Source organism: Rana temporaria, chromosome 3, assembly GCF_905171775.1.
Source record: "Rana temporaria chromosome 3, aRanTem1.1, whole genome shotgun sequence".
In the NCBI taxonomy this organism is placed as follows: Eukaryota; Metazoa; Chordata; class Amphibia; order Anura; family Ranidae; genus Rana; species Rana temporaria.
This window is the reverse complement of record NC_053491.1, coordinates 225268279-225287485: the sequence shown is the minus strand read 5'-3', so window position 1 is coordinate 225287485 and position 19207 is coordinate 225268279. Positions and strand designations below refer to the sequence as shown.

Sequence of the window (19207 nt, the reverse complement as noted above, 5' to 3'; positions counted from 1 at the left end):
GTAGTTCCAGGTAAAAAGTAGAACTACTGCATTGATCCCTGATCTGGCTCTTACGGTCTTAAAGCAAAAGGGGAAACTGTGCTTGTCTGTGAAGCTGTAAGGCTTCACTGATCGTTTCTCATAATGGAGATGGCGGCAGCAGCAGCCCCCAGTAGTGGAATGAAAAATATTAAGGCAGGGTAAGTGCCCCAATATATTAAAAGTCAGCAGCTACAGCTAGAATTATTTTTTTCTGAAGGAGCTTTAATAACATTCTTCAGTACAGAAACTAGGACCTGCAATATAGTCTGCACATAATGTTTGCAATACCTGTAATAACCCAAGCTGTATTTTTACTTCAGAAATACATTTGTACAATGCAACAACCTAGCAAGCAATATCCCTGTGTACAATACTAAAGCATATTATCATTACCAGAAGGATGCAAATGGTTTTTGTACTCACGTCATTAAAATTAAAGCATTTCTGGGCACATGCAGAGGCCTCATCCCACAGTTTACATTTGAAGTAATACTGCGCCAAATAACGGAATGCAGTGCTCACTTCCTGGTGCTCCACCACTTCCTAGAGGGAAAACACAAATCAATTAATCACCTAGATTAGGAAGCAAAAGCAAGATTTGTTTTCATCAGTGCTTACCCCACAATTATTGATATCCTGAATATATTTGATGTAACACTGGGCAGCCTGCTCGGTTTCATTCAGTTGTTCGTGAAGTCTTAATAGGAAAAACAACATTTGCAGTATTAATAAATGCTGAAAGATGTAAAAGCATAAAAGTAAAATACGGATTAATGAATTCAAAAGCCATGTGTTACAGGAGACTGCAATACAGTACTATGTACAGCTGAACCAGATTCTGTGTGCACCAGTTTTAATAAATCTACCCCTTAGTGTCCATCCTCTTACAGACAGGGGGCTTGATTTAGTAAAACTGGAAAGTGCAAACTCTGGTTCAGCTTTGTTTGAGACCAATCCGCTTCCAGGTTTTTTAGTTTTTTCAAAGCTTAATTGAACAAGCTGATGTTAGAAGCTAATTGGCTACCCTGTACAGCTGAACCAGATTACTCTCCGGTTTTAGTAAATCTACCCCTATGTTCATACTGGGAATTTTTGGTTTTGCTAACTGAAAGATAATAAAAATGCCATATACTCACTTTGCCAGTTTTATTAAGGCCATTTTCTCCACATCTCCAACAGCATAAGCTCTCCAGTAACACTGCCAAAAGAGTAACAGGTTTATTTTAGGAATAAAACTTCTAAAGCTATAGAGACTCAAAGCACCTTTGTAGCTTATAAATTAGCATAATGCTGTGTAGGAAGAGTCAGATTCGGTTCTTTCAGCGATGAGGTGGGATTTGAAAAGGTCATGCATGACAGCTGTCATCATGGCATCACTAGGAGGTGAGGTGGTGTGACAGACTTACCAATATTTAACATTGCAGAATATGATTTACAGGTGATGGATGCCAAACATTTAGGCAGCGTAACATACATAAGATAGGCAAGTTTCATAACCGTTTAGCCAGTTTTATGATCACACATATCTGCAATGCCTTCACACCAAATAAGTGAAATCTTTATGTGCTGGTGTAGATTTGCTGCATTCAAGTCACCTTTCCATATACGGCTTGCTCCTTGTTTAACGCAGGCCTGGACAACTCTCATCCAAAACTAGCAGCCAACACTACACAACTTCCATATGACTATAGGAGTAGCTGAAAGAAACTTGGTTAAATGGGGTTATTTACGAAAGGCAAATCCACTTTGCACTACAAGTGCAAACTATAAGTGCAAAGTGCACTTGGAAGTGCAGTTGTCGTAAATCTGAGGGGTAGATCTGAAATGAGGGGAAGCTCTGCTGATTTTATTATCCAATCATGTGCAAGCTAAAATGCTGGTTTTTATTTTCCTTGCATGTCCCCCTAGGGACTTTCAGTGCAATTTCAAGTACACTTTGCACTTGTAGTGCACAGTGAAATTGCCTTTAGTAAATAACCCCCAATGTTACTGGGGATATAATGACGCATTACAATTTGCGAAACGCGTAGAAGCTGCCGACACCCACAGGACACCATACCATTCGCAACAGAGGATCGGGGGGAACGAGGAGTGATTTATCTCTTGCATGTTTGCATACACGGCTGGAGAAGCTTGGTGTCGGCAAATAGGCACATTAAAATGTGAGTGCAATAATTGTTCTGTATTTTAAACTAAATACATTTTTTACCTACTACACTATGTTGGGCATCCTTTCTCTGAGTTTTTATAGCGAAAGAGACGCAGTACCAAAACATTCAAGATACCCAATAACTGTGGTGATACTAAATAGGAGTGGTTATCCTGGGAATGAACCGAAGGCCTTTACTGAATGGCCATTTTACACGGTGATGGGAAGATCACGAAAGTGGTGAAATCACGTTGCATTTGAATACCCCACAGGAGGAATGAGCACTTGATTATTATATTGGGACTTTTTCTCTCTCCAGTAAAGAGGAGGATCTATGTAGGAACCCTAATTCACGCATAGCGCAATCCCCATCCATAAATAACCCACGGTAGCGCAATCCTTATTTTACATTAATACACCAATACCACTTTTTTTTTTTTTAGCAACAAGTACCGATTTTCTTTACCAATTACAGATACATATTGCACTCAATTAGAGAGATCAAGATGAAGAGAGAGAAGGAGCGGGACCATCATCTATCGGTGTGCTGTGTAATATTACCACCTGGCTGAGACCAAATGATGAAGAAACACTGCATTCCCAACACTCAGCCCTGCCGACCCCACAGCTAAGACCATGCCGTCATTCCTCAGCGACCTACCGCCCCATCCTTTTCTTCTTCCACCACTACAATTGCCCTTTTTGTATTCATGACTCTCGCCTCCTGCTCCTGAGCCAAGCACCAATCATGGGTTATCTACAGAGCATCACATGCAAGTCCGGCATCAGGAGCGAGGACCTCACTGCGTACAATGTGTGTGCCTGCTCCTTCTACCCTTGAGCAACGCCATCATCGCTGGGATTGCTCATGTCCGGGGTGGCTGCAATGGCCGGGGATGGGGCACTTCTTTCCTGTCAGTGGGAAGGAGAGCTGATCTGTCACATCCTCCCACTCACAGAGCAGTCAGTGGAGGTTAGGCAGAGCCCCAGAATCGACATGGACCAAGGAAGGGGGGGGTAGGAAATTTATCATACCACACCTCAGTTACTGCATCCATAGGCACTGATATTTTCAGCACATCTGTCACAGCCGGGTGCCCATTGTTGAGATGCCGAGGAAAGAAGACAGCAGGTGAAACTGACCGGGGAGAGCACACCGCTGAATCGAGGGACAGGAAAGTGGCATAGGGGCACTATGTATATTAATATATAGGAATATATACAGTATTTTATATCCCAGCTCTGTGCCCAGGGACATCATGGAGTATCATACAAATACACACACACACACCCCCCTGGGATCAGCATTGTTCCTTGCAAACAGGTCAGACACATATTACATTGTCTCTGCCTGCCAGGGACCTCTTGAGTGCACAGGAAAATACCTTGATGGACTACTTAAAGAGATGGTCAATAACCTACCATCATTTGTCCAGGATACACAGCACGTACTAGGTAAGCTCCAGGACCTCAGCGCTGAACCAATACCGCCGAGCACACTTCTTGTTAGTATCGATGTGGAATCATTGTATACCTCGATACCACATGAAATAGGAATTACGGCGGTACAGACTTTCTTGGATGAAGCCTACCCATTGGCAGGCCCCCAAAATGAGTTCATCGCTGAGATGCTGGAGTTTGCTCTGAACAATAACAACTTTCAATTCATGGGCACATACTATCGCCAGATAAGAGGTACGTCCATGGGTGCAGCATGGGCACCTGCTTATGCATGCCTGCACTTAGGACTCTGGGAGGCAGAGGACGTATACACGACGTCGATGTACCACCGCCATGTAATCACCTGGTGGCGGTACATCGACGATGTGCTCATGTTGTGGCGAGGCACTATTGAACAGCTTCGGCTGTTCATGTGTGAACTAAATGATAATCAACGAAATATACGCTTGACATATACCTCACACACACATGAATTATCGTTCCTCGACTTGAGAATTAGACTAGAGGATGGACACATTAATACCAGCACCTACCGTAAGGACACAGCCGCGAACACGCTGCTTCATGCCACAAGTCACCATCCTGCCTCACTTAAAAATGGTATTCCAATGGGACAATTTTTGCGCATCAAGCGCAATTGTTCCAAATCAAGCGACTACTATCGCGAGAGCCAGGATCTTTACAATAGATTTCGCGAACGTGGGTACTCTCATAGACAAATAAAAAATGCCCGCAAAAAAGCAGCAAATAGAGAGCGCAATGAATTACTTACAATTAAAAAAGATTCAACAGACAAATTGCCCCAAAATTCAATTCAACCTATACGGATTATCACTCCTTTCGGAACACAGTGGGAGGAAGTACGAACTGTCCTCGAAAAACATTGGGGCATTCTAACTAATGCCCCATTACTAGCAAAAATAGTGAGTGACAAACCAAAGCTTGTGGCACGCAGAGCCCAAAACATTGGCGATAGGCTAATTAGATCAGAATACATACGGGCCTCTGATCCCACATGGCTTACAAATTATCCTCGCTCCCAAGGGATGTTCCCTTGTACCAAGTGCCACATTTGCCCATATGTCGACCGAACGTCCAAATTCCAGGATTCTATGGGAGAAAAATCTTTCGAGATCAAGGGTCTAATCAATTGCCTTACGGAACGTGTGATCTATATGATCACATGCCCCTGTAATAAAATTTACATTGGGAAAACCAAACGCCCATTGAAGATACGAATTGGCGAGCACTTGAGGGAAATAAATGAGAAAGAAAAAATTCCAGAAAAGCCCCTAGCAAAACACTTCGCCCAATTCCATAACCGTGACTCCCGAGGATTAACAGTAAAAGGCATTTACCAGCTAAAACTATCGAGCCGACGTGGCGACTTTGACAAAATACTGTTACAAAAAGAAAAATTCTGGATCTATCGTTTAAAATCGCTTATGCCGGCCGGCCTAAACACAGAATTAAATTTACAGGTCTTTTTGAACCCATAGTTTTTCAACTATAAACGTATTTAAAATTAAAATTAAAATTAAATTTAACATCCAATAATACCGTCGCGCAATCCGAATAAATCACCAATTTACTGGTTATCTAATAATCCAGTTGATATTATCCTCCTAGTATCATAATAATAGCTCTTTCTAGTTCCTTTTTCTGATTGCATGAATAACTGCACCATCTTACTCTATGTCTATAATCTTTCAATGTTTATTTCCAACTGCATTTTCCAACACTGACACTTATTAACTAGATAATTATCCCTACTGACAGAACAGCTTAAAACTATTTCCCAAAAAAAAGGACAATGCCTGTCAGCATTGATGAATACATGTCAGATGTTTATGACTTCGATTCAGTAGTGCAAATTTACATTATAGACTGTTTCATTTAAAATTTAAAGTTCCTCCACAACAGTGTACCGCATTGTGCCAATCATTGACACAAACCTGAGAATGATTGCGATCAATTGACACCAATTAAGACATCAATACAAAACACCCATTGACTAACTGTGTAGCACGTCCAGGAAGAAGCTACGCCACTAAGCACGGCGAAACGCGTCGACGTCACAGCTAGACGCCCGCTACGCCTATACCGGCGTTCAGCCGACTGACGGGAGAAGGAGAGAACGGCTCTCTTGATAGAACAACCAACAAGCCGTCGAACGGAAGAGACGGCCCATGACAGACAAACTACTCGCAAGTTTGCTTCAAGGCACAGATGCAATCTAGTGCCAATAGAGCGGCCTCCTCAACAAAACACTGAAAGGAAAACAACATCCCGGGAAATTATTACAATCAGCGCATCAAGGTCAGCAATGACCATCTGGACCATTTGAATTCTGCTGGAAAACTTGCTACAACACAACCATGGATATCGTTACAAAATAGATGAACAACAAATAAAGGTCGGTAATTTTACCTATATAAGATCGGATGATCAAAGACCAAACTACATCTATACTAAGGTAACGAATGGGTGATTAATTGCAAGCAGTGTAAATTATACTGACACTTCAATATACGTGATGGACAGCAGTTCCCTATGATGCCTGATTTTTTGCCTGTCGTTTAAATAATACTAACATTATTATTGCACTACCAGAAATTGATTTACAAATGGAAACTTAACTGGACATTCTCAGCAATATATATATATATACAGTAAATTACTTTGCTTGATCAAGCCAATATTGATACTGAGTACTCAACTTTACCAACAAAGTACCATTGTCCAATTTGCTCTAGAGGATACTAATTTAGCAGGAACTTTCAAAAGCTATTTAGTATCACATCACATATTTTCTGCCTAATATTACGTATGGACTTCCACTATATTTGTAAACAAAATTGCATTATATATTCAATTCATTCTGGGTATTGACAGACATAAGACACACTATACATTTCCCCCTCTCTCCTTTTTCTCCCTAAACTTAGGTTCACCCACCATATATTGCATCTATTTGGCATTTCAAATATCATTAATGTGGTGAGACCGCTATGGATTCCCACGTATGATTACTTACTATATAGTCCCCATGATTCATGCCAGGGCTATTTAAAACTGCTATAAATTGATGATGCATGTCATTGTTGTGTGAACTTCTAGCACGCGCAGTCGGGCGTCGTTAATTGTAGTCATTGTTAGTCTTGTCAGTCTCGTTACATGTGTTCAGGAACTTTAAATATCTATTAGATCTTATATCTGATAATAATACTATTAAAAAATCTTTTATAGCCGTATGAACTGTGTTAAATAAATTTCATACTTTTGATATATTTCTAATTAAGTCTCATGGTCAATTACTGCTACTAATAGTAACCCTCTTAACTATATTCTTCGGTTTTTTCTTAAACTAATTCCCATCCCCCAACTCATCTTCTTCATTTATTTATTCTCTACATATTGCACTCTACGGGGGCTCTTAGGGCCCCAGATGTGGTCCCTCATCTTTCTGTTCATATGGATCCCCCCCACCAGCTCTGGCTCAGCTTCTGCTTGAAGTCACAACCCATGGCGAGGTGGCCGGAGGAGAGGAGGGAGCTTCAAGCACATGGTAGTTCAGGAACCAGCCAGTCTCTCCACTTCACATGCCACTGCTGCAAATACTACTCTAAAATAAAAAAATACAATAAAAATACACGACAAAGCAGACCCTGGCCTAGTGATGCTATGCACCGCTGTAAGGCAAGAGGTAACCTGGTCGCCAGAGAATTTTTTTCTGCTACTACAGTATGGCGACAAGGAATCATGCAGCCCTGGGTTAAAAGAATCTGCATCACCACATCTGTCTATTTAGCAGGGAGGTGATCCAGAAAGAAGCAAACCAAAATATTGTGTAGCAATATTACTGGCTGTGCACTCTATTCTAGTAGTTTTGTTATTTATAGACCAGAAGCAAAGTGTGAGGATTAGACAAAGTAAACAAAAATAAAGGTGGCGATAGAACTCTTCATAAGTAAGCCTGTGAAATATATAAAAAAAAAAATTAAATGGCCTTATAAAAAAAATTATCCACCTTGCTGGCCCCCTCCTTAACACGCGTCTTCAGGGACATACAGAAAGGCGGTCCAATAGACATCTATTCCAACAGAGCCTTTATAACCCTCATTACCAAGCCTCATAAGGACCATAGTGACGTAGCCAATTACCGACCCATACCCTTAATCAATACGGATCTAAAGCCATTTACAATAATCTTGGCAAATAGGATGTTGACATTTTTGGCCGATTACATTCACCCTGACCAGGTGGATTTTCTGCCCCACAGACAGGCAGCTGACCAGATCAGGAGGGTGATCGATCTCATATCCATATTACGCTCGTTGTGGGATGGGGGAACGCACCGAAAGGGGATGTTGCTATCAATAGATATTCACAAAGGATTTGACTCAATGTCATGGCCGTTCATGGAATTTTGGCCTAGCGTTTTTGGCCTCAATGCAAATCGTTATATAGCTCTCCATTGGCTCAAATACTGCGCTGAGGGGTCACAAATCCGACTTGATACCGATCTCTTCGGGTACTAAACAGGGATGCCCATTATCCCCCCTTCTATTTGTGATAGCCATTGAAACCTTAGCGATCCGTCATCACCCTGACGTTTTGGGTATAGAAAGTGAGGGGGTGGGGGAGAAAGAACCATAAATGCGCATTATTTGCGCACGATCTCCTGCTGTTCATCACGTACCCCCATACCAAATATGCTGTCCCTATTAGACCGATTCGGGAATATTTCTGGCCTATTAGTTAATCAGGACAAAATCGAAAGCACTGCATGTCAACCTCAACGCTCCAGAGTATCAAATCTCAATTCCCTTTCACATGGCAACAGTCGTCCCTTCCTTACTTGGGAATTAAATTGACCTCCGATGTGTCCACGTTATACAAGACTAACTACCCACCCTTATTTTCCCGCCTAATGGAAGACGTGGTCCGATGCGAACCTGTCCTGGATGGGTAGAATCGCATCAGTTAAGATGACTGTTCTCCCACGGCTACTGTACTACTTTCGAGCTCTGCCAATCCAAGTCCAAGCCGCTGACATACACCGCTTTCAATCCAAAATCTTCCAATACATCTGGGGTCCTAAAGGTCCTAGAATAGCCCGAGCAATGTTGTACGCACCCAAAGAAGAGGGGGGGTTTGGGGGGTGCCCGATTTTCGCGAGTATTACATGGCTGCACAGTTAGCTCAATTACTCCAAATGCACAGCCGTCAATATTGCCCTGAGTGGGTCTCACTGGAGGCTCAGGCATGTGCTCCACTAGCAATGGACCTTGTCTTTTGGACATCCCCTAAGCACCGCAAAGCGATGTTGAGTCCAACACTCTCTTATTCCCTAAATGTATGGGAAACGGGGTGTAGAAGATGGGCTCTAAGGTCTGCACATGCTCCAGTGGCCCCGCTCTTTGGCACTCCCCTATTCCCCCCGTGGAAAAGTCCAGACAGGTTTAGCTGGTGGGTAAACAAGGGATTATTACGGATAGGCGACTACCTCGACCACAGAGGAATATGCCCATAATCATACTACACAGGTAGCTTGGAGATGCCTTCTTCGGAGAGCTACCACCTACAACAAATTCAGCATTTTCTTCACTCTTTACAGAACAGTGGGTCCGACTTGACAACGGGTACCATCTTTGAGAATAGGTGTATGCAGGACTCCGCTCTCCGGGGGGGCATCTCTGTGCTCTATAAACAGTTGGTCGCACCTCTCACTAGGCTCTCATATCAGGTGGCATGGGAGAGGGATCAGAACATTAGCCCTGAGGCAGGGGACTGGTGTAAGTGGAGCGCAAGAATCCACAAAGGCATCCTTAATGTGGCCCTGATAGAGGCGGGTTACAAGGTACAAGCCAGGTGGTACAAGCCAGGTAGTACCTGGTACCAGAACGCCTTTCCAAAATGTATCCTGGAGCCTCGGCCTTCTGCTTTAGGGGTTGTAGACAGGTGGGTTCACCACTCCATGTGTGGTGGACGTGCCCCAAGGTGCGCCGTTTCTGGATCAGGGTCCGCTCGCTTATTCTTTCGCAATGGTAAATATCAAAGACGCATCAGTCGCACCTTCCTAAACAAACCAGTGGACAATATCCCCAGACACACTCAAACTGATATTTTACATATTCTTAGCAGCGAAAATAGCTATTGCGTCAGCTTGGAAAAGCCCCATTGTAGACTTAGCATTTTTCTAACGCAAATAAAATTGGATCATGTTAAAGAGAAAATAGTGAGTATTCTAAATGACAAACAACCCCTTTTCGAAAAAACATGTTCTCCATGGCTCACCTACCTACAGGCCCCTGAGACATAAAGTTATCTCTTCAGATGATCAAAGATTCCCACCTTTCCCTCTCCCCTCTTCTACTTCTTTCTTTTCCCTCTAGCACCTTGCCTCCACGATTTTTCTGATTTCCTCTTCTTTTTTTTTTTGGTTAACCCAGACCTCTCTCGAAATATTGTTGATTATAGGCTCCCCTACAGGGGGCAGTTAGGTTGAATAAACGTTAAAAGAATTTTACTTGTTATGGTTTCAAGCTACCCAGATTCTCTCGCTGTGATGTTACTCGAGCCGGAATGCTACGCAATGACCTAGTTATTCTATATACCTGAAACGTGTGAGATGTCTATTGGAGTGACTATACTATAGAGTACAGATAGATTCCGTGGTATTCCAATATCTCGACATCGGACACTGTCCGGCCTCCAGCACTAGTTATATTATGTAGCGGGATACAATTAAGGACCTAACCCATGAGCTGGGTCCACATTTGTTTTGTATTTAGCATAGCATTCATTTGATGCATTGTTGTACTGCTTCCATGCGTGGATGCTTGTTTTCTTGTTAACCAGAATAATTTCATTATTTTTATTTTACGATTTAATACGTGCTCTATTTGACGGTTCTTTAACATTCTACGTAAACGATTAATAAAAACCATTGAAACAGAAAAAAGAATAAAAAATGATGGCCGACTGAAGATTCCTGCCCAAGTCAATCACTGACAGGTCTCTAAAGGATAAGTTCCAGGGAGCATCAATCTATATCCACAATAATACAAAAAAAAAAAAAAAAAAATGTACATACTTTTTTCGCTTCAACAAGCTGGTTGAGTTTTTCATAGCATTCCCCCAAGGCAACAAGCATCCGAGAGTCATTAGGTCTGAAAAATTAGAAATGAACATATTGGTCTCTCTAGAACCCAAAAATGCAGTTTTTCTTTTACTGGGGGGAAAAAAAGTGCTATTACCTGAGTTGGTGGGCACGTCTGTAATAATAGAGACAATAAAATGGCATCTTTAGGATCTCATAGGTCTGCCCCAATCCATACCAGGCTCGATAATCTCTTTTATTGACTTCAATAGCATGTCTGCAAAACAGATAGACAGAAAAGGTCTACGTTTGTTCGCCATACACCCCCCCATTATATGAACGTAGCCACTCTTTCCTGCTTGCCCCCGAGATGGACCACAAATCTACCTGCAGACACATTCAGCTCTATGGGAATTGTAGTACAGAGAGGAGAATGTGACCAGAAATAACAAATGCCTGCAACATCAGATGTTTTATTACGGCCTATAAGAAGTTTATCCAAGTTGTTGAAAATCTTTGTGCAACCTGTCGATTCCCTCTGCTCAATGAAAAGGAAGGAACCGTGCTTGTCAATTCAATTTGAGACGCAGTATTAAATGGAAAATAAAAAGGCAGATTTCTCCAAACATTTTTTTTTTTTAAAGAGGCATCTGCCCTTCTATTCCTTGCCTACAGCTACTAAAAACAATGAAGGGAATTTATCACAACTGGAGCAACTGTGCAAGGCAACCAATCAGCTTCTTTCATTTTTAAAGCTTAACCACTTCCATACCGCGCCTATTCTGGCACTCCTCTCCTACATGTAAAAACCATAAAAAAAATTTTGCTAGAAAATTACTCAGAACCCCCAAACATTATATTTTTTTTTAGCAGACAAACCAGGGAATAAAATAGCAGTCGGTGCAACTTTTTTTTTTCCGATGACTTAAAACACAGTAAAGTTAGACCAATTTTTTTGTAGAATGTGAAAGATTATATTACGCAGAGTAAATAGATACCCAACATGTCACACTATAAAAATTGCGCACTCATGGAATGGCGCCAAACTTTGGTACTTAAAAATCTCCATAGGTGACACTTACATTTTTTTTACAGTTTAGAGTTAGAGGAGGTCTATTGCTAGAATTGTTGCTCTCTCTCCAACGCACGCGGCGATACCTCACATGTGGTTTGTACGGCGTTTACATATGTAGGCAGGACTGGGGCGTTTTAAATGCTACCGGGGACAGGGATGTTTTAATTTTTTTTAAATTTTTTTTTTACTTAAAAAATAAAATAAAAATAAAATTGTATCACTTTTATTCCCATTACAAGGAATGTAAACTTCCCTTGTAATAGGAATGGTGCGTGACAGGTCCTCTTTATGGAGAGATGCATGGTCAATAAAATCCCACATCTCTCCTCCAGGCTGGAAAGCATGAGATCAAAAAAAAAAAAAAAATTCCCGATCTCATGCTTACCAGCTGCGATCGCGGCTTTGTTTACAACCGCGGCCCGGATGTGACGTTACAATGCCACGACCAGGCCTACGACGGTCATAGAATGACCATCTGGTCACCGGAAATCTATATGGCCGTCATCTGACGGCGGCCGATTCTTTCCCCGGACCCCCGATGGCACGGGAGAGCCCGGAGAAGCACCGGATGGCGGCGGGAACAGGGGGGGGGGGGGGAAATGTCCCCTCCCGTCGCCTGTAAGAAGTATCAAGCGGTGAAACTGCCACTACAATCATGGTGCGCAGATTAACCGGCTGAAGACGAGGATAACTGAATGACGCCTGTAGCTGCAAGCATCATTCAGATATTCCCACTGAAAGTCAAAAGACATCATACGACGTCCTTGGGCTGAAAGTAGTTAAAAAGGATAGTCCACCTTTACAAAAAAAAAAACTGCCTATGAAGGTAAGGGGGGTTTGTAGAGTAAAACTGTGCACTGAAGATAAATAATACCCTTGCTATAGGTGTAGGCCATTTACATACCTTATGATGCCTTAATGGAATACTCCCAGGACATTGCCAAGTGAGGCCTAGTCATCACTGCTCACCTTCACCATCAAAGGAGCGAGCTCTTTCTCCGATTCAAACCCCCTCACATACTCTCTTTCTCCCCTGATGCAGTAGTTCTGATCTCAGCATTTGAGAGCTCACTCCTGTGATGGTGAAGGATGAATAGGCCTCACTTAGCAATGTCTTGGGAGTATTCCAATCAGGTTTCATAAGGTATGTATGGCCTACACCTATAGCAGGGATATGCAATTAGCGGACCTCCAGATGTTGCAAAACTACAAATCCCATCATGCCTCTGGGTGTCATGCTCGTGGCTGTCAGAGCCTTGCTATGCCTCATGGGATTTGTAGTTCTGCAACAGCTGGAGGTCCGCTAATTGCATATCCCTGACCTATAGTATGGGCTTTATTGAACTTTAGTTAGAGCTGCAGTTTGTTTTTATCTATAGATGCCCCTTATCTGCATAGGCAGTTTTGTGGTAAAGGTGAACTATCCCTTTAAAGTGGTAGTAAAGTCATATGTAAAAATATGCCGACAAGCAGGGATTGTAGAACAGTATAGACCCTAGTGTTTTTTTCTGTCATAAATATTTTCCTTGCCTGTCAGCAGGTAATGTGATCTGAGCTGCACAAGTGCAGCTCAGATTACATTTATGGCCCGCTCTTTATGTCGCTGCGATGCGACTCCCCTGTGCATACGTGGGAGTGACGCCACTGCAGCCGGCTATTCAGGCAGCTGAAGATACAAAATCTAAAAGGGACACAAGGCGGATATGACAGCACTGCGCTGGAGGGTTCCATTTGCAGGCAAGTCTGTCATAATGTGCTAGGATACCAGTACATTATGAATTAAACCTGCAGGGGGACCAGCTTTTTGATTTTTAAGAGATGACTTTACTACCACTTTAACTGAACAAGCTGAAGACAGAAGCCAATTGGTTGCCATGTACATCTGCTTCAGATTCTGGCTGCTCCAATTTTGATAAATTCCCCACTGCTTACAGAACATGCGTTTCTGTTACAAGACGCTTTCATACCTATACGCTTGTATTGCTGCAGAGGTGTTCTTCATTTCCATGTATTCATGACCCATCAGTGTCCAAGCACCAAGATATCGAGGGTTGAGCTTTAATGCCCTTTGAAAATACAAGGCGGCTTTCTCATGCTGGGAGCGCAAGCTATAATAATTGCCTACAAAAAAAAAAAGAAGAAGGAGAATTTCTTTGGAATAATTGTGCTAGCTAACTGGATGTCAGTAATAGGTTTGAGACGCTTGCTCACCAATCACACAGCAGGTTTCCACACGATACTTGTCAATGTCACACAGGTTGTGTGCCAAGTAGCTCAATTCTGGCTTCAGACCCTTGTGAATAAAGAATGTTACTTGAGTAGAAACATCGGAGTAAACAATAAAACATAAAACTAGAATATAGAGAGCCTTACTCTGACATACAGGAGGTTTGAAAACGTGTCCATGTTTTCTATTCTATAAGGATCCTGCTTCCGTAACTCATTGAAAATAGAGAGAGCTTTATCAATATCTGTTGGGGGGAAAAAAAAAAAAAAAAAAAAACATTCATTATGAACGTAAACATTATTTTAACCGTTACATCTGCCAAAATCTGGCCTTACCTCTAATGTTATGGTATGCAACAGCGATCTGGGAAATAATATAAGTGCTCTTAGAGAAGCCAGCATCAATAAGGCTTTGATATTTTTGTAGGGCCTCCTCAATCAGCTGCTGCTCGGTGTATATGTGTGCCAGGAAAAACTCCTTTATCCAACAATCGGGCAGAGAAAGAAACTTCAGCTGCAGAAGTAAAGAACAAAGCTCAGTAAGGGATGCCAGTCTTATTAACTACAGATTGTATTCTGATCACTAGCTGTCTAACCATTTTACCTATTTTTCTTAAAGGAAGCGTAGGAGCAATGGATAGGTGAATATGTGCTGCTAGGAAAAGGGGGCATTTAAGAAAACTTTTTCCAGCATTGGTAAAGCAGAGGTTTGTTAAAGGGCCAGTTCACACCAGATGCAGTTCTGTGCGCATTTTTTCTGCACTAAAAATGCATGCACAGTGTTTTCCATGTATTCCAATGGCATTAGTTCACACCATGCAGAAACTGACCGGAGCTGACTGTATGGGTGCAGAAAAAAAAAACGAACTGCATCTGGGGTGACCTGCCCCCAAATATACCCTTTTCATACGTCTGTTAAAAAAAATAAAAAAAGTATATAAAACATAACAAGTATAACAGAATTACTTATTTTCTAAACGATTATTACTTAGGAGCATTTATTTTAGACACAATCAGGCAACTGTCTGTGTGTGCGCATCTAGGCTTTAATATTATATATGAGAATATACACTATGGCCCAGATCCACAAAGAAATTACGCTGGCGTATCTATTGATACGCTGCGTAATTTCTAAGATGCCCCGTCGTATCTTTGTTTTGTATCCACAAAACAAGATACGACTGAATGTGGGCTCGATCCGACTGGCGTACGTCTTAGTACGCCGTCGGATCTTAGGTGCATATTTACGCTGGCTGCTAGGTGGCGCTTCCGTCGATTTCCGCGTCGAGTATGCAAATTAGCTAGATACGCCAATCCACAAATGTACGTCCGCCTGGCACTTTTTTTAACTTCGTTTTCGCAAGGCTTTTTTCGGCATAACGTTACCCCTGCTCTATGAGGCGTACGCAATGTTAAGTATGGACGTCGGGCCAGCGTAGAATTTTCTGTCGTGTACGTCGTTTGCGTAAAACGTTCGCGAATAGGGCTTTGCGTAAATTACGTTCACGTTGTCTAGGCATTGAGCGGGCGTAATTTAATTTGAAAATCCGACGTGATACTGAGCATGCACCGTACGAAAAAAAGCATTTACGTGGGGTCAAGCTTGTTTTACATAAAACACGCCCCCCTGTTCATCATTTGAATTCCGCGCCCTTACGCCGGGAGATTTACGCTATGCCGCCGTAACTTTAGAGGCAAGTGCTTTGTGGATACAGCACTTGCCTCTCAAAGTAGCGGCGGTGTAGCGCAACTACGATACGCTACGCCTGCCTAAAAATACGCCGCCCTTTGTGGATCTGGCCCTATGACTTAAAGTCTGTGGACACTTGACCAATATTTTCTGACACTATATTGCCAAAAGTATTTGGACCACCTTCCAAATGTATGTGTTTCCACTAATAGGTTACTGTCACACTCCAATATAAAAAGATAAAAAAAAAATCTTCAAGAATAAAAAGCTGTTAAAGACACAAAGGGGTTTGGGGTGCGAACCTGCATATTGATACCCATTGTTTTGGAATGGGATGGCCAACAAACCCAAATAGGTGCGATGGTTAGTTGTATACAAACTTTTGGCAATATAGTGCGTGCATATCAAGTATTCTTCTCTTTGGCCAACAGGTAGAGCTTTGGGCACTTTATGGTTTCCACTATATTCCTTTGTTGTAGAAAGAAAAACGTCCGTTTAAGTAGATCAATGTGTGAAACATCACATACAAGTGAATCAGGGATGATTCACTTTATGGATGGCTCAGTCCAATGTTCCAATCAGGCAGAATGAGCCTGAAGGCATGCAAAAGTTGTCCCTTTAGATACCCATATAGTGGCCATAAGAAAAAGCATCCTCCCTTACAGTGGAACTGCCACTGCAGGGGTTAACTGCTGCTTGTTTATGTTTGGGGGACCGCAAAAAGCACTTTTACATACCCATTCATCACTCCCCTAATTTCAGGCAGTGGACTGTTGTTCAGCATCCCCTTGTCCAAGGAGGGGCTATGGGCTCTGCAGTGTACTCCATGATATTAGAGTGCATCCAAATGCCTTCTAGCATCCTGGAGGAAGCATGCGGGAGTGGAGGATTAAATAAAACATATTTTTCGCTTTCTAAGCGAGGAAGTCCCTCCTGCTGACGTGGAAAGGGTCAGAGACCCCAACGCGGAATATGTGGCTGAAACTTGTCAATTATTCCCTGCCTCTATATAAACTTACTTTTGACATCTGTAAGAGGACTAAAGCGTTCCACAAAATATGGGGCAGATGGCTGGCTAGCCCACTGACCGAGTTTCCCCAGTACTACCATGACAGGGGTTCGCCTTGTAAGTATTGTATTAAAAACAGGAACTTTTGCTATGCCCAGGATGTTTAAAAACAGTGTCACTTACTCCTCTGTTGATGGGAAGGAGAAAACTGCCGCTCCAGGTGAGTGCACTGTGCAATCAGTGTCCTCTCAGGAACAAATGGGTGTCGGCAACGCACAAAGCAAAACTTGAAGAGGAAATATGGGCAGCCGCACACCAAAAAAACCTTATAAAGGTAGCCTTTAATGGTAAAAAGCACTACAAAGCACAGCAAGCAGTGGGGTATAAAGCCGACGCGTTTCACACTAGAGTTCAGTGCTTAGTCATAGCTAAAAACAAAATGAAATACATTCCAAATATATACACCCATCTAAAAACATCACATGATCCACCACTGCCTGTGACTGGCCATCGCAAAAAGATGTTTTAATAGTAACGAGTATAGGTAAAGAAATATGCAAAACGACCCCATATCTACTCTTTTGTTGATGTTTATATCCACTGGTAGATGCAATATCTAGTTTATTGTTGCACACGGCCTGGATTTTCATTTAATGCTGGGATTAGGAACATTCTGTTATCAGTGTTGTAGTTTTTATTTGTGCCTTTTGTTTTATGTCTGTATGTCGTAAAACTGCAATAAAAATATATAAAAAATAAAATAAAAAAAAGAAAGTATTTTCCAGGCCCCTAGACCAGGGGTGTCCAAACTTTTTTCAAAGAGGGCCAGATTTGATGAAGTGAACATGCTTGAGGGCCGACCATTTTGTCTGACATTCTTTGAACCATTAAACTTCGGTCTAAGTGTGCTCGTCCCAGCACCAATACACCGCCCAACAAGAATTCTCCTGCCTTTGTGGCTGTGAGTAAAGAGATGAGCTTGGGCGTATTATTTGGATATACCATATTTATTGGTGTATAACATGCCTTCACTTTAAGAGCGAAAAAAATAAATAAATAATAATAAAAGAACTGCAAAGCAAAATAAGGGTCAGTGCCCATCTGCAGCCTCACAAGTGCCCATCTGCAGACCCACCATTGCCATGAATGTAGCCTCACCATTGCCAGGAATGCAGCACCATTTTCCAGGAATGTAGCATGATTTGCCAGGAATTCACTCACGAGCGCCAAAAGATTAATTACAGGAGAATCTCCTGTTTACACAGTGGCCTCTAACAGAAAGTCCAGCCTCTTGATGGACAGAACAGTCGTCCAATGGCAGCGCAGGACTTCCTATTACAGAGGCCGCCCGTAAAAAGGAAATTCTCCTGTGTGTGTGTGTGTGTGTACGGCGGCGGGGCTCATCCCACCTCCTCCCTGTCCCGTTCCAAGGCATATACATCTTTTGTGGCCCCCGGCACTGGTAGATCATCGGGGGCCACAAAAGATATACTGTCTAAATTACCCCGCCGGGCTGTTCAAAACCGGAACGCAATTGGTCTGCGGGCCGGACTTTGGACATGCCTGCCCTAGACAAACAAGCATTTAACCCTTGCAGTGCTTGGGCATCCCCATGCACAGGAGGATTTGACCTTTTCTCAGAGTTAAAAAGGTTTACTTGTAAAACAAAAATGTATACTTAATGTAATAAACAGATCAAATGTATTAGAAAAAAAAATAAAAACAGTTCCTCTTCAATCACAAGCATTCATAACAGAACTGACTTTCATGTGCTCCGAGTAATATTTTTTACCATTTCTTTGTCTGTAATTAGGTTGCAAAGCTCTAGCCATGTTCCCCAGTGCAATGGCAAGACGTGTGTCGCTTCCACAAACACATCCAAAGCTTCTTTGACCAGGTCCAGTTTCCGCAAAACGACCCCATATCTACACACAGAAAACAACTATGATATCTTGAAGAAGAATCATGGCTACAGGAAAGAACATAGGTTGTCTTGCGACTTACAGATAAAGTCCAAATCCATCCAGTTCCCTGGCTTTGTGCTTCTTACTAAGCTCTACTCGAAGTTCACGAAGAGCCTCATTCTTCACCTGGCCTTTCTCCAGAGGACCTGGAAACAGATGGTTATATTCCGTCAGTTTTTTGCTTTGTACCCCATCGAAAAAAAAAAAAATCCCTTCACTTTTCTCCTGGTGACACAACAAGAAGGGAGTGGAAAGATCTTTTTTTAATCAAACACTTGTCAGAACGGATGTCCCTATTGGAAAATTAGTAGACTCAATTTAGTGGCAAAATTAAGCAAACTAATGCCAAATGAAAAGTAATGCAACTTTTCTAACCTTTAGAAATTACCTAATTGCTTATATCTGTGCATTTTATTAAAAGGAGGAGAAGTGTGCACTTCAAAACAAACATACATACTTATCTCCCTGCTGCAGCATTGGTCTGATGTTGCAGCTGTCCCCAAAAAT

General features: G+C 42.2%; 1 protein-coding gene across 1 annotated transcript in view; it reads right to left on the bottom strand.

The window, feature by feature from the left end:
• Positions 1–19207, bottom strand: part of CDC23 (cell division cycle 23) — a 36603-nt gene that overhangs the window by 780 nt on the left and 16616 nt on the right. The window contains exons 5-15 of the mRNA XM_040344363.1: positions 18741–18846; positions 18529–18661; positions 14374–14551; positions 14185–14282; positions 14023–14104; positions 13779–13932; positions 10894–11013; positions 10731–10806; positions 1158–1219; positions 640–718; positions 445–564 (exon numbers count right to left, since the gene is read on the bottom strand). Of these exons, the coding sequence (XP_040200297.1) occupies positions 445–564; positions 640–718; positions 1158–1219; positions 10731–10806; positions 10894–11013; positions 13779–13932; positions 14023–14104; positions 14185–14282; positions 14374–14551; positions 18529–18661; positions 18741–18846 (1208 nt within the window). The remainder of the gene's footprint in view (positions 1–444; positions 565–639; positions 719–1157; positions 1220–10730; positions 10807–10893; positions 11014–13778; positions 13933–14022; positions 14105–14184; positions 14283–14373; positions 14552–18528; positions 18662–18740; positions 18847–19207) is intronic.